This window comes from Molothrus aeneus, chromosome 9 (assembly GCF_037042795.1).
Source record: "Molothrus aeneus isolate 106 chromosome 9, BPBGC_Maene_1.0, whole genome shotgun sequence".
Classification (NCBI taxonomy): domain Eukaryota; kingdom Metazoa; phylum Chordata; class Aves; order Passeriformes; family Icteridae; genus Molothrus; species Molothrus aeneus.
The window spans coordinates 9,515,011-9,531,426 of NC_089654.1; the positions used below are offsets into that span (position 1 = coordinate 9,515,011).

Here is a 16,416-nt window from a genome sequence, read left to right on the forward strand (position 1 = left end):
CATGATGCACCCTAACCAAATTTAACTCTTTTGTGACCCAAATAATTTTGCAGAGCTACCATATTTCCTCTAGGTCATCTCTCTTCTAGGATAAGAATTCAATAACTTCTCAGTTGTCCCTATGGGACAGTTTTCCACTCTACAGCTCCCTGGTCCTAGAGGTGTGAACAGTGATCTTAGCTCTCAGGCTCCTTGCTTTGCACTCGCTTGTGTTACAAAAACTTGGCATGAATATGCCAATCTTCTTAAGCCACTGTTTGCTCTATCTAGTTGCTTTATATACACAGAAATTTACACCCTAACAACCTTTGTGACACTCAGAAATGCTATCAGTGGATATTTTACATTTACAGAAAGACTAGGATAACTCAGGTAAAGCAAAATGAAAAATAACACAAATGGCTAAAAAACAGATCACAGCAATACACTGTGGAGGTAACAGGGAAAAGAAATATCCAAGTTACTGGTGGCTGCAGACATCCCCAGCTAGTGCTGCCTGATTAGGTAGGTGTTTCTATGCATCACAGCCCAAAAGCACATGTCCTGCCTCTGGAGACACACTGGCCCAGACCACTGAAATGCCTCCATATTTAGTGACACTAGACTTCACTAAGATCTTTATTAAAATGTCACAATGGTAGTCAAATGCTTTGGGAAATAGGTTGGGAAATAATTCCTACACCAATCTGAGGAAACAGATTTAAAACTCTTACCAATAAATTAAACTGGACTTATCAACAAGACAGTGTTGATAAAAATTAAAATTGTGGCCAATTATTGACTTATTTACAACCTGGCTAAGAATCAACTTTTGTACTGTGCTACTTGGGCCTGGTGTCATGTTAACCAGCTAAGCTGGGTCATCCTGATTGCTCTGTTTATTTAATGTTCTTTCCTTAAACATTGGCAGAATACAGTGAATCTTCTGAAATTTCACTGACAGGCCAGGATTTCTTACAAATGAGACCCTTCATGAGAGATCTGTTAGAGTTCTTTAGTCTATGTTATCTTAGCCTACTGTTTTAAAATTATGAATATGGTTTATGATGATGATGAACCTCATCCTTAATTACTTGCAGACTGAAAAGAATTCCATCATACTTCTGTAATACAAATGCTTCATCCAGCACATATTTCAATACTCAGTTATTATCGATAAAACTTGCCCACTGTTCCTTGTGCCATTGCAAGGCTTTCTTCCTCAGGCCAGAACTTCCTGTAGTACCTTTAGAGTTCTCATTCTATTTTTACGGTTCATAAATCTCCACAGATATTGATTGCCATAGAGTCTTACTTTTTAAAAAATAATAAACATTAGTAATCATGACATTTTCAACTTTTGTTGCATTTTTCATGTGCAGGTTTCACTCAAAACATTTTATAAATATTCATTAATCTTCAAAATGTATCTGAGAGGAAAATAAGTAGTGAGAAGCAAGCTGTATCAGTGGGAGAGAGTCAAAAAGAGACTTATCTGATCGCTGCAAGTATTGCAGAACTAGGACTAGCACAGACAAGTTCTGTTGCAGAGTCTTTTTTTACATTGCAAATGGAGCTGCACTTTGTAAGATAAACCTCTGAAAATATTATTATGTTAAATTACCATGCAAAAGTTATTATGCAAAAATTATAGAATCACAGAATTGTTCGTGTTTGAAAAGACCTTTAAGACCATTGAGCCTGATGCTCCAGGTTTTTATGAAATAAAATAGTGCAAAAAGCCTGAGCATCCAAAAACCAAAACAAATTATTAAACCATACATTTCCATGGACCTTGAAGGATAATGAAATTATACAAAAAATAACCATTGCACTATATAAGACAAATAATGTCAAACAGGCTAATTTTCCTTGCTGAGAAACAACCAGCCCAAAGAGAAAAATAAAGATATAGATGAGATTTGGCTTTTTAAGATTTTGATAACACTTGATATAATATTCTGATAAGCAACTGGAGAAAATCAAAGTGCAATTTAAATCACCATAATACTTGCTTAAAAATACATTTCAATTTTACTATGAGTATGTTGTTGTTAAACTCAGATCTTCTGTTAGAAATCCCTAAGGATCTGTTCTGATCCAGTCAACCCTTATGTTTTCCTAAACCATGAAGCAGAGATTTTACAAGCACTTTGAAGGACAAGATTAGAATAAAAATTATCTTTCCATCCAAAGAACTAGACCAAGCCTCCAAAGCTGAATTCTAAAAAGGGAGACGAAAAATGCTTATGCTGAGGAAAGGTAAATCATTGGAAAAAATTATCCAGGAAAATACATGGCAAAGCAACAGCAGAGCAGCCAAGGAACTGGGATGCATAGCAGCAACCTATGCCATTTACAGCTGAAATGGTACACTGTGGAAGGAGGTTTAATCTTTTAAGGCTTCAGTGTGTGCAGAGCCCTGGAAGTCTTGACTCACCAAGCAAGCAGATGCAGGACCTACAGACATCCTACTAACAGTTACTCAGAGCTGGTGACGTATCTCACATTCCACTGAGGGCTGCTTCTGGAATGACCCCACTGCATCACACAGGCTCTGGAATGTGGTGGGTATCAGGCAGAGTTTAACTCTATCCATCTTCCCAATGAAATCAGCTCACGAGCTCTGTCAACACCAGTGCAGTATCTTCTAGGAGAACAAACATGCTCTTGGTATATATCTAATGACTATATAATTTAAAAGGAATGAAATTAGCTGAATTCATGCACATTTTCTGGTTATTTTCTTTCCTTTTTTTCTGTTCCAAAGGTTTGAATAACTTGGAGTTATTTTAAAAAATGCCACATGCTTCAGACAGCTCACGTCTATTGTATGTTTGCTCTACTTTATTATCCAAGGAAACACTGAGATTTAGACAAGAATTAAGTTAAGAGTCCAAAAAGCATTAGGGTTTGGATTACAATTTGAAACATTGCCAAACTTTACTAACAGCAACACTGAATTCCCCCATGCCTGAAGACTGATAATTCTCTAGCAGAACTCATTTTTCCTTTTGGCAAAAAAAAAAAAACAACCTGCACCTTTGATATAGTCACCTAAGAGAGCAGATCTAATTCAGTGTGAAGCTGCAGGTCAGCTCCAGACCACAGTGAAAAAAGACCCAAGCGATGAAATCAATCATCTGCTTCAAATAAGTGTGAGGACACAGTTAGGATCAGACCTCAACAATCTGGCAGCTTTCAACATCTCCAAGATAAAGTTGCAGTGATTCCCTACTACTGAGATTTATCTTCACAGAGAAATGAGGGAGGAAAGTCTCTCTCCTAAAAGCATATCTCTCCTGCCTCTGTTTTGCCACCAACTGCTATCCGAGTTCCAGTATTCTTTTGGCCTCCTTCCTTGGAAAAGCAGTGAGGTCTCTGTGGAGCTCGCCTTGGTTCCCCTCTCAGACAGCTGTGACTAATTCAATGTTCAAGCTCTTGAGTTAATTCTCTCATTAGATCACTTTCCTTCTTCATGGAATAATTATTCCCACGGGAGAAATGAGGAAGACTAAAACATTATTGTGCTAGTATCTGACACGCTGCATCCAGGATGTTTATTTTAAATCAAATTGCCTGGAATTGATCCAGATCTATGGCTTAAACACAAGAATCTTCTAAGTGGTGGGGAACTGTAGCCATGCATGTTACACAACATTCCCCATTTCACTGGAATTCCTCCAAACTTCCTGCTAGGTAAGTGTACCTAGAACACAAACCTCTCCACACAAGTAGGTCAGGTGACACAATCCTTTCATTGCTGGGGCATACTTTAGAACTGAAAAATGGTTTTTTCCTTGTTTTATTATTTTTTTATCATACACCAATCCCTTTTCCACCCAATGCTATTGTGAAGGTGAAGCCTGGAGCACATAGTAGTGAAATATTGCCAGTGCTCCTGAAATCACAAGCCAATATTTGTGCATTACTCACTGGGAATGTCAAATTCCCTCTGAAGTCTCCTGTGGCTCAGATGTGTTTCCCAATTTTGCTGCCTGGCTCCCCAGGGCATGGCTGGTCACTGAAGGGGGCAACACCTCCCTCAACCGGATGCCAGCACAGCCTGTGCTGCAGCTCCTGTCGTGGGTTCTGAATACTTGGGAGAGTTTCTCAATTCCGACCTCAGGAGTGCTAAACCTCTCTGGACTGACAAATCTGACACCAGGCTGTTACCTTAATGCCGCGTTTATCTCAAGCCACATTACAGTGAAAATAGTAAATACTTAGTTACGAATTTCAAAACAGAAAAAAGTTCACAAAGGCTTCTAAAGATGGGAGAGGGGAGGAGAGGAGAGCGGTGGGGAAGGGCAGGGAGAGGCGAGGCGAGCTGTACAGCTTCTCAAGCCATTAACAGTTCAGCTGAAAAATGGACGGAGCCATCATCACCTTGCTGGTAGTGTGAAAACTTAAATGTTTTCACACAAGCTCTGTATTGTGGGACTGCCTGTGCAGAAAGACTGTCTTTGGGGACCCCTCTTGCTCTCTGTGTTTGGGTCAATTTCAGTTCAGGCCTCTACCCTACACACACATACACACATATTCATCAAGATTCATTAACCCTCACAGGAATGATGGTTATAGCTCTTGGGCCTGGCTCAACCCTGTTGAGAAAGTGTGTTCTCATGCCTGGCTTGAGTCTGGAAAATGTGTTGTCTCCCTGTGAAGCACAACCCACTGAGGTAGGAAACATTCAGACCCTGAAGGGAAGCTTCTTTATCCACTGAAAAGCTTATGTATCACGTGAAAGCATAAGCTGACAACAGGTTTATGCAGGTATCTAATTAGAATACAGTGTCTGTAGCTCATTAGAGGCTTTTGGCTGAGTAGACAAACACAATAAGCAGTTGTGATGATCACCATTGGGGTGATAATGGGGTAGACTAGTGCTGTCTTTGAAAAATACCTAACAAGTAGCCAGGGAGCCTCCTCTCCTCCAGGCTGAAGAGTGTGAAGTCCAGCAGCCGGCCTTGTCTTACCCCTTCAAGGGACGCACAACAGCATCCACCAACTGTGCATCCACAGACTGCTGATCTGCATCGTTGCTTTGGACATGCAATGGCATCCAGAGTAAATGGGACATGTGGGAAAAACCTAAACCTTAACAGAGGCAAGGTCTTGGAAGTGTAAGAGATGTAGCTTAGATGCTTGTACTCCTCAGGAGCTCTTGGTAGCTCTGCACTTTTGCAATTTTGGCTTTCCTGGGAGAAGTTTGAGTTCAAATCCTTGTGGAATTTAGGGAAGTGGAGCAAAAATGGTTGTATCCTATTACCTGCACATCAAAATACAAAGCTCCTTTCCATTTTGGTGAGGCTGTAGAACACCTTTCCTCTGATAGATCCAGTGCATTACATTACAAGTAGCAACTATAGTGGGTAATTAGTAACAAAAATGGCAACTGCTTGTACCATTGAAAGGTTACATCAGATGCCTTAGCACAGAGGGCAAAGTGCAGAGATGCAGTTTGTAACAGGAAGTGAAGATTTCATATCCACTAAACTGGGGGAGGAATTATGCCACATTCTGGTTGCAATGGAAAGTGGCTCCTTATCACAAAATATCCCATGGGATTTGATGTATTTATGAATGGTCAAGCTCTGAGTTTCATGTCTCCTCTGCAATAGGGAATTTAACAGCCAAGTATGGCAAGGGGTTTTAAGTCAAAATGGTCCCCAAAACTGCAGGAGTAATGGACAGGTTCTGAGAAGAAGCAGTCAGGCAAAACTGCACATTCAAATCAATTATTACTCTTTTTAGGTTTTGGAGTGGGTGTTTGGATTTTTTGGTTTTTTAATACTAAGAGGTCTCCATCTTTATCAAATTCAAGGGGAAAAAAAAAAAAAACCAAACCAAAACAAAACAAAAAACAAAACAAACAAACAAAAAAACCCCACAACAACGACAAACTTAAATCATACTGTAAGAGAGGAGAGATTCAGCATCCGCACAGGCAACACCTTTCAGCCTCCCCATTTTGTTACTGTTCCAATACGTCACCCTGCAGTCCCGGTTTTATTAATGTTCCAATACATCTCCCTGCGGCAACAGCGGCACCTGCAGGATTCAGGAAAAGCACAGACACCGCCCATGGGTCCGCAGAATATCATCAGGAAAGATTTTCCTGAGAACCCTTCAACCAGGGAAATCTGAGCAGCCGTGGGCCTCTGTGGGACAGGGGCTTTTCAAGAGAAAACTTGGATAGTTTTTTTTGTGACAATCTTCTCATTTTTTTGTCAGGGTGGCAGCAGAACTTTGGAGCAGGTGTGGGCAGTGGGACATGTTGAGGAGCAAAGGGCATGACTTTTTTGTCACCTGTCCTACATCACAATCAGCATTTAGTTGGCTTATTGGCAAATATATATTTTAAAGTCTATTATATTAAAATTGAAGACATCTTAAATTCCTTCACTACAGTGACTGCCATGGTTAATCAAAAGGCCTTCTCATTACATTGTGCAATTGCACACTATCAAAGGTACTTTCAGACTTATTCCTGAAAATCTACAGCATGTTTTGGGAGATTCACAATAGTATATGGGATCATTAGCTCCATCCTGTACAACTCCTGTGTGGCCCAGAAGACACCTGCTGAAGACACATTGCTGAGGGCAGAACCATGAACACAGCACAGGCCTTTGGGGCAAAATTACTCTCTCAGCAACACTATTTTGTGTCTGTAAATTTGGAACTATGGTGTGAAATCCTAGTGCTGGCCAAGAGTCTAACAGCTGACATCAGCCAGCCAGTGGGCCACTGGCATTTAGGAGAATTCTAAGCCTTTTACTCACAGGCCGCTTCCGATGAATAAAATGTCAGTGTGAGAGGGGTCTGGTTTCTTTTACTGATGTGTCAAAGAAAGAAAAATTTTGATGCATTTATTAGCCAATAAAATATATAGAGTTATATCAGCATGCATCCAACTGTGTACTTACAGAAATCTTCTCTCTAGATCTATGTTTTCTATGGGTATTTTTTGAAGACCAACTTGAAATATAATTAGAATGTAATGCTGATGAAGAGAGAAACCAACAGCCCCCGAGGGTATCATGATTCAGATTCTTTCCAGAAGTACATTTAAAAGTTATTACAATGAAATGCAGACTCATGAGAAAAGCCTGAGGGGCCATGACCATTGCAACTGTGAGCAGACATATTTTTCTTTCCCAGCCTCACAGTTAATAGATATGGAAGCTTTCCAAGTGGCTCTCTGATTGCTTTTTGCTCTGGCTGGATGTTATGCTTCTGGACCAGCTGTGGAAAACTCTGGACATGCTTTTCTCTCAGAATTAGTGCCAGCTCTGCTGGATCCAGTGACTGCATGCATTTAACTCAGTATGTGATGTTCATCCCCCATCCATGCTCAGGCATGCCGTGACTCAGGGAATCACACAGACTAAGATGGAAGCACACTTTGCCTCAGGATCAGTGTTGACCCCAGTGACCCACATGGTGCTGCTACAGGACACTGATGAAACATCCGTGCTGGAATGAGGAGGAAGGCCCACACATGGCATGACACCATGGACAAAGGGGGTGCTGGGCTGTGCCTGCCTGTCACGCTCCTGGAACAGTTGTGGAAAACTCAGGAGGGATGCTTTTCTTTCAGAATCAGTGTCAGCACTGCCAGACCCGGTGATCATGTGCGTTTACCTCAGTACGCGATGCTTATCCCCTCTCAACGCTGCTCTGCTGCCACAGTCCCAGGCAGTGTCCCTGCCTCTCATCTCTGCAGTTCCCTGGGCTGGTGGCAGCTGCAATTTCTCCCCAACATAGCTATATTTCTCACAAGCACAGATTGAGGTGGACAGGGACCCAGTTCGCGAGAGCATGACTAGGATTGAGGGACAGAGGTTGTGAAGGCAGTGACTAAGTGAATAACCTATTGCAGGACCAGTTTTAACCACAAACAAGCTCTTTGCAGAGCAGGGACCAGAGGTGTCTGTAGGGGGTACACAGGGTCTCCTCACTTTAAAATGGACATTGAGTTGTTGGAGCATGCCCAGGGAAGGCAACAAAGCTAGAAAACATATCTTATGAGGGGCTGCTGAGAGCATCAGGGGCTGCTCAGTCTCAAGGATGTTCAGGGGGGACCTCACTGCTCTCTACAACTCCCTGGAAGGAGGTTATAGTGAGGTGGGGGTCAGTCTCTTTTACTGTGTCTGCAGTAAAATGACCAGAGGAAATGGCCTTAAGCTAAAATCAGATTAGATGTTAGAAAAAAATTTTCACTATGCAGGTGGTCAGGCAGTGGAATCGGCAGTGTCCAGGGAAGTGGTGGAGTCACCACTCCTGGAGGTGTTTGAGGCATCTGGATCTGGCACTGGGTGATGTGGTTTAGCAGTTTAGGAGTTATAGGGGCAGTGCTGGGTGGACCATTGGAATGAATAATCTTAAAGGTCTCTTCCAGCCTTGCTGATGCCGTGATTTCTGTGGAACCTCACGGGGCCAGGTGCCCACGCAGGCGCATAGACAAAGAGCGAACAGAGGTACCTGAACCAGTGCCGCCGTGAGGGCAGGGTGCTCGGCACACAGAGCCCCCGGCACGCACGGAGCCCTCACAACACACGGAGCCCCCACAGCGCCCTCAGCCCCGCCCATCACGGTGCCCGCCCCGTCGGGGCAGAGCCGCCTCAGTGGGGAGCGCCCCTCACTTCCCCCCCGCGCAGGCGTCTGGGCGGGCGGAGCGGGGCGCGTGCGCGTGCGCGGCGCGAGGCCGGTGCCGGGGGGTGCCGCTGCCGCAGCAGCGATGGCGGCGAGTGCCGGGATGGGCAAGGGCGGCTCTGCCTCCAGCTCCGTCTCCAGTTCCGAGCGGCACGCTCGCCTCCTCCTGGCCCAGATCAACCGGCTGCGCGCCGGGCACAGCTTCTGCGACGTGCGGCTGGAAGTGGGCCCGGAGGCGTTCTCCGTGCACCGCCTGGTGCTGGCGGCCAGCAGCCCGTACTTCGCGGCGCTGTTCGCGGGCGGCATGAAGGAGTCCGGGCGGGACGTGGTGCGGATCGCGGGCGTGGAAGCGGACACCTTCCACACGCTGCTCGACTTCATCTACACAGGTAAGGGCTGGCGGCGGGGCGGGGGGCGGGTGCCCGGCGGCCGCAGGCTGGAGCGGGGCCCCGCTGTGGTTTGGTGCCCGCAGGGGTGGTGAGCATCGCGGAGCACAACGTCCAGGAGCTCATCGTCGCCGCGGACATGCTGCAGCTCACCGAGGTGGTGGAGCTCTGCTGCGAGTTCCTCAAGGGCCAGATCGACCCGCTGAACTGCATCGGCCTCTTCCAGTTCTCCGAGCAGATCGCCTGTCACGACTTGATGGAGTTCACCGAGAGCTACATCCACGCGCACTTCCTGGAGGTGCAGAGCGGGGAGGAGTTCCTGGCGCTCACCAAGGAGCAGCTCGTGAAGATCCTGCGGAGCGAGGACCTGAGCATCGAGGACGAGTACCAGGTGTTCACGGCAGCGATGCAATGGATTCTGAAGGACGTGGGGAAAAGAAAGAAATACGTCGTAGAAGTACTGGAGCCTGTTCGGTTCCCTCTGCTACCAGCACAAAGGCTGTTAAAATACATAGAAAGTAAGTGAAAGAAGGAATATCCGATGCACGTATGTGAGCAAACTATGTGTTGTTCAGAGTTACTGGGCTTTGATGGACTATTCTTTACATTAATGGCATGGTGAATGAAAAAAAATTATAGCAAACAAGCGCTATTTTAAAAAAATAAGCACAGTTTACTTTAAAAACATGCTTTTGAAAACGCCTTATAAAAGTAAGCAACATTGATTTGTCTGCTGTTTTTGGAGGAGTTAGTAAGTTTTCTACAACTGAATTGCTTACAGTTTGTTACTTTTCACTGTGATTTTTTTTCAATTCTGCTAATTTTATTCTTATTCTGCTTATGTTACTCTTGAAGGTATTCCAGATTTCAGTCTTCGAGTGGCCCTGCAAACTCTGTTGAAAGAATATTGTGAAGTCTCTAAGTCTCCCAAAGAGAACAAGGTCAGCAGTTTTCTGCAGGCTTCTAAAGGTCGTCCCCGGAGGAAAGCCAGGAAGTACCTTTATGCAGTAGGTTAGAATGTGGCTGTTTGAACCTTATAAAACAAATGAAGTAGTATCTCAGAATGCAGGAATGAAGGAGATACTCGAGAATTATTTTAAAAATCAAAATATATAATGATTCCAAAACATTACATCATGGCTGAGTTATGATGTTAGCAGCTTTGATCAGAATTGCAGGAGTCCAGCATTCACATTTCTTGTCATTGTGACATGGCATTCAAAGCCCAGATTTGCTGTTCAAAAATAATTTGCTTTGGGTGCAAAACTGCAAATCAGCAGAGGATTTACCCAGGGCTCACTGCTGGAATGGTGTATGCAAATTCACTGCACATTTTGTTCTGATGGCTGAAGTTTTCTCTGTGCGGGACACTTTGGTTCATATGATGGGATACTTGAAAATCCAAGTTTTCAGCAAAGCTGCAGTTTTATATTGGAAGGGAACATGTTTGTTTCACTCTGTGGGCAATAGCACCAGCTTGTACTGAGCTGTCAGTCATACACACTTGTGCCTCACTTGTTTCTTGTTCTAATACTCTATAGTCTTCGAATTCTGCAGAATTAAAAATAAGGTTCTCTCTTGTCTTCTGCCTTTTATCTCATGAAAAGTTTTTACACGGCTGCCAGTATGGTTATGCAGCAAAGGCTGTTGGCCGATCCTTGTATTTTACTGAAAACATGAATTCTAATATTTTTAGTGTTGTGGCATCAGCTCAGCACAATTTCCATGACCCTCAAGGCAACCATTCTTCCTTGTATGCTGGAGAAATGAAGCTACTTGGAAAAATCCAGTTCCTTCTAAAAGTGGCTAATGGCTGTTACTCTAATATTTTTAATGGTTTAGAAATAGGAGCATGAGGGTGAAGAGGAAGCTCTTACTTGGCCTTTCCACTTGCTTTGCAGGTGGGTACACCCGACTGCAGGGAGGACGCTGGAGTGACAGCAGAGCCCTGAGCTGTGTGGAGCGATTTGACACCTTCAGCCACTACTGGACCACAGTGTCCTCTCTGCACCAGGCCCGGAGTGGGCTGGGCGTGGCTGTGGTGGGAGGAATGGTCTATGCCATTGGAGGTAACAGCTGAAATAAGCTTGCTTTTTTTACATGAATGCCAGAGAACTCATGGATGGAGGCTTTCAAAATTATTCTTCTTTTAAGCAGTTCTCAGGATAACACAATTTTTAGGTGTAATAACAAAGGAATTGGGGTTCCTTGATTCTCTATTGTCACTGCTCTGTGAATGCCTGTTAGGGATCCTGTACTGGCAGTTTTTACTAAGCTGCTCTCGCCTCATGGTGTAGCTATTCACAGGTTCCCATATAGATGTCTGCAGATATACTCAGAGATGTTGGCTATTCTGGAGCCTTTGTGTACCACTGCTGATGGAATTTGTTTTCTCACTTACAGTCTAGGAGAAGCCCATAGCATAAAAGGCAGTAGCACAGGACAGACCACTTGTGCACTGCCTGCCTGGAAAGGCTCATTATGTCTGTTTGCACAAGGATGTGATGAGTAACTCTACCAGCCCGTCACAAAAGAATGCATATGTAGACTGTTTTTGTCACCGCAGAGCTCATTCTTTGGTCTCGAAAACCCAGTCAGTTGTGCTGAGGAGTAAAACGTGCAGCACCCTGGTTGTTTACCTCTATGATGTTTTCAGCAACGTTTCAGGGAACTACTGATGAAAGTGATTCCCAGTGATGATTCATGTATAATCATCACTATGTATAAATGAAGCTTTTGCTATGTTGGCTGTTTCACCAAAAGATAAATCTTGTATTCAAATGTTGCCTGTCCTGGAAGAAGTTGAAGAATGTTTCCATATCTGCAGTGTAAAAGATTGCATATCCCCTGACTCTTCTTGCTTTTATTATGCAGGTGAGGACAACTCAATGATTTTTGACTGTACTGAATGTTATGATCCTGTTACAAAGCAATGGACGACCGTGGCTTCCATGAACCATCCCCGTTGTGCACTGGGAGTGTGCACATGCTATGGGGCCATCTATGCTTTGGGTAAGTTGTGGGGTTTTTCTTGGTGAAGTTAAAGATGTTAATTCATACAACTTGTAGATTTATTTGATCTTTAATATTACATCTTGGTGATGCAAAATCACAAACTTAAGTTTTGAAAAACATCTGTGTCCATAAATATTAACATATATACTAAATCTCTGTGGATTATTATATAATTTATATAAGTTATTGTATAGTTATAATTTATTTTCATTGTAGACTGACAGCATGCTGATTTCAGAATTTGTCCTGGAACAGTCCACTGTATGTCTAAAAATGCAGCTAATACACAACTTTGTGCCATTAAATTTCTTCCTGTGTTTGCTGTTATTTGCAGGAGGCTGGGTCGGAGCAGAGATTGGCAACACAATTGAAAGATTTGATCCTGAAGAGAATAGTTGGGATGTGGTGGGAAGCATGGCTAAGCCTCGTTACTGCTTTGGGTGTTGTGAAATGCAAGGTGAATATTGTTTATATCCCTAAATAGTTCCAACACTCAGTGGATTTTGAACCTTTATGTCTCAGTCATTAATTCTTACCTTTGTCTTGTACTGACCTGTCAGTCACACACTTGTGCTTTGCTTATTTTTTGCTCTAATACTCCATTTTTAATTCTGCAGAATTCAAAGACTATAAAGTTCTCTCTTGTAAAAACTTTTCATGAGATAAAAGGCAGGAGACATGGCTGCCAGTATGGTTATGCAGCTGGTCTTTTTGCAGTTGATTGTTCTTTCTGATACTGCTTTTCTATACCTTCCATATTTGGGTTTGCATGTTTTTCTGTGACAATGTGAAGACTTGCTGCAGGTTATTTTAAGACAGATATGTCTAAATACTTGACCAATAAATGTGCTTACCAAGTATTTGATGCTGGCCAGGTCAGGAGTTGCAACCTTCTGAATGAATCTTCCCCTGCACTTAATTAATTTTTTAAATTAATTAATTTAATTAATTAATTTTGGCTTTCCTCAGAGCTTCTAGTGCTCAAGCCTCAAGCTGCTCATGCAAAAGCTTTATGTATTCAACTACTGAGCAAAAGGAGGATTCTCTGACATTCTTTAACTATCTTAATGTCAGGCTGAAACTTGTGTTGTGACAGTAATTTTCTGTCTGTATTATGAAGCCTAAAAGAGGAGAAGCTCTGTTTCTGCAGGTTTGATTTATGTCATTGGTGGTATCAGCAGTGAAGGAGTAGAGCTGCGTTCTGTTGAAGTCTACGACCCCATCTCCAAACGCTGGTCTGAGCTCGCTCCGATGGGCACCCGAAGAGCCTATCTTGGTGTAGCTGCTCTCAACGATTGTATCTATGCTGTGGGAGGCTGGAATGAATCCCAGGATGCACTTGCTAGTGTAGAAAGATACTCATTCGAAGAGGTAGGGCAGAGTCCCTTCTTTTCATAAATGTAGATTGCATCAGCTTTGTGTAAGACGCTATAGAGCCTGCTTCCTTTCTTTAAAAAGAAAAAGCTGGAAATTCCATTTCCTTTTCACTACTGGCTGGGTATCTTGCGTGAAACAAAGCTTTGGTGATCTCAGGGTCTGTCCTAAGTAGTTGTCATAGTTTAACTATGCACAGATATACTGTAGTTTGGTAAATATTTCTTAGGGTTAAGATGAGAGGATAGATTCCCCCTCTGCAGTAGAAAGCTCAATAATCTGAATAGAGAGAAAAAACTCATTGTAAAGGTAAGCGTTACCTTTTATTGCAAAATTTGAGGATCTTCTTCTGCATCAAAATGTAGTGGTATTTCAGCACAACTAGAAGATAACTAGACTGATATTGCTCATGTTTTTATGATGCTCTTTGGAAGAGTAGCTACTCTCAAGAACAGAGCAGAACATAATCCCATGTGCCATCTGTTTTGCTTGTCAAATTGAATCTAGTTTTCCTGTTTCCCCCACCTCAAACTGTACCATGCTCTATTTTAGAGACTGACTGCATCTTGCAGTGACTGAAGAAAGGGAGGGGTGTTGTGTGCAGACAGTATGGGATCTGCTCGTTAGAGATTACCACAATTTGGACCACCACTTTGTGAAAGTGTTGTCATTCCTGTCTTGGTAATCCTCTGCATACTGTACACATACCACATGTAAGCCTGTGAAGTGTATACACAATGTTCTTTGTATATGTTTCAGTCTTTAAGCTTTAAAAGTTACTTTAGCAGAATCAGGGCTTGTCTTAAAGCTACTTCTTCATCTTTCACCTTTTTGTTAGGAAAAGTGGGTTGAAGTTGCATCGATGAAGATCCCAAGAGCTGGTGTTTGTGTTGTGGCTGTGAATGGACTTCTCTATGCCTCAGGAGGCAGAGCTCCCAGTCCTGATTTTGCTGCTCCAGTAACCTCTGACTCTGTTGAAGTTTATAACCCTCACATGGACAGCTGGACTGAAATTGCCAACATGATCACCAGCCGCTGTGAAGGAGGTGTAGCTGTGCTGTAAAACACAAAGGACAAAACTCATTCAAAGAATGAGTCAATTATGTCTCCTCAGATTTCCTGTTTCCTTGGCCAGAAACCTCTTTCAACACAGGAGCTTCAGTGGAGAATTAGATCAGAGGGATTTTCCTGAGCAAAAGGAAAAGCCCTTCAATGTAAATTGGCTTATCCAGTGTCTGTCTCAGGAAGTATTCTGTTAAAAGTAGGAATGCCTCTTAGAACTGGATTAAGCTCACTGAAATAAATGGGGAATTTGCCCTGGAAAATCTGAAGAAATAATTCCAACACATGAAGAGACATTAATCAGGTTGTTACTGAGCTGGCACATTAGCAAGACTTGCAGCCTGGAAGTGGGTTACTGTCAACAGCAAGGAGTTACCTGTAGGTAAGTTCAGATGGGCGATTTGGATGGCATTAGTTCTTTTTCTGGCAGAAAACAGGGAAGAGAAGATAACACACAGGAAGGACTTGGTGCCTCTACTTATGACCTTGATGCATTTAAGCCTCTTTTCTGTTGCTGAACATGGTGGGCATTAAATATGAATTGGATATTTACTTTCTGGCCACTCCACAAATTTGAATGGTGAGTAGATGAGAATTTCCTATTCTGGAAGGTTGTCCTCACAGTTCTAATAATGCCATTCCCCTTCAGCACTGGCTTTTCCTCTCAGTGGTGTCAGTGATGCCAGTAGAGCTCCTTTTTGTGTAAGTTCTAGTGAAATTTAAATGCAAATGCATTAGATTGGCTGTTCTGTTTAGGACTGCTCTTAATATAAAAACAAAGGGAAAGGCTTTTGCCCCCATATTTTTTCCCCATAGTCAAATGTGGTTTTACCCTGTGTGACACATGCTGAGACTTGGTATTGAATACTTGCTGTTCTACAAGACACATTCCTTCACCTTCACTACAGCTTGTATCCTGCCTCATCCAAATTTGAGCCAATGGAGCTTTCTGTGATAGAATTAGCTGCATTTAGCATTGAACTGATGATATCAGTGTGTTCTTAAGGAGTTTGTATTTAGCTCAGACACACTTAGTAAAACAATACTACAAAGAGTTTGGAGTTATTTCTAGATTCAAGTTGGTTTTTTGCACACTGTGGCTGCATTTTCAGTGCAGCTGTGGATGATTTGGATGGAGTCTGAAGTGAGGCTGCTTGAATTTTGATAGACAGTGTTATTCTGGATCACCAAACCACAACTGGAATGTCACAAAACAGGAAGCCTGGCACTGTATAGACAAAGGAACATTCATTCTGCTTAGGTCAATATCCCCTGTGTAAAATTAACAAATTACTACATGATAAATCCTCCAAGGTGAGTGTTGCAGATACCTTAATAATTGAGGTCCTAAAATCTAACATAGAGTTGGGCTAAAACATGCCAGATGATTGAGAGTCTCTCTGTTCCATAATCTTGTGTGTGCTTTTACTTCAAAGAATTTCTTATGTGTCTGAATTAATGGTTTGATCTTGTTTAAACTGTTTTTCATAATAAAATGTATTTTCAGAACTGACTGGAATGCCTCTTGAATAGGTTGCTTTCATAACTTAGTTAGCTGTATTACTGCCACTTTCATACAATAGGTAATATTTTTCTTTTTATTGGAAATCATATTTCCCCTAGAACACTAGGGAAAGACTGGTTATAAATTTTGACTATTTGAGTGGTGGAAGTAACACACTTCTGCAGTAAAATACTCATGTATTCTCAGTGTAAAATGACTCAAACTTCTTGGGAGTCTGACTGTCTTGCCAGCTCTCTTCAGCCCTCTGTAGCATGAAATTACAGGTAATATTTCTTAGTCTTTCTTCTTTATATTCAGGATCCCTCTTGGAACTGTTTGAGAAACACTACCTTAACAGTATTTTATTTGTTTGGGAACTACAGGTTTTCCTCTGATCCCTACCTGTAAACTTCCTGGATTAATGGAGCTTGAGGG

The 16,416-nt window shown here is 42.6% G+C and overlaps 1 protein-coding gene across 1 annotated transcript; it reads left to right on the forward strand.

Moving 5' to 3' along the window:
* Positions 1–8,704: 8,704 nt before the first annotated feature.
* IPP (intracisternal A particle-promoted polypeptide) lies at positions 8,705–15,990 on the forward strand. Its single transcript, XM_066555553.1, has 8 exons — positions 8,705–9,029; positions 9,113–9,544; positions 9,882–10,037; positions 10,928–11,095; positions 11,901–12,038; positions 12,376–12,498; positions 13,192–13,412; positions 14,254–15,990. The coding sequence occupies exons 1-8, from the start codon at positions 8,726–8,728 to the stop codon at positions 14,476–14,478; spliced, it is 1,767 nt and encodes a 588-aa protein (XP_066411650.1). The 5' UTR covers positions 8,705–8,725; the 3' UTR covers positions 14,479–15,990.
* Positions 15,991–16,416: the final 426 nt, after the last annotated feature.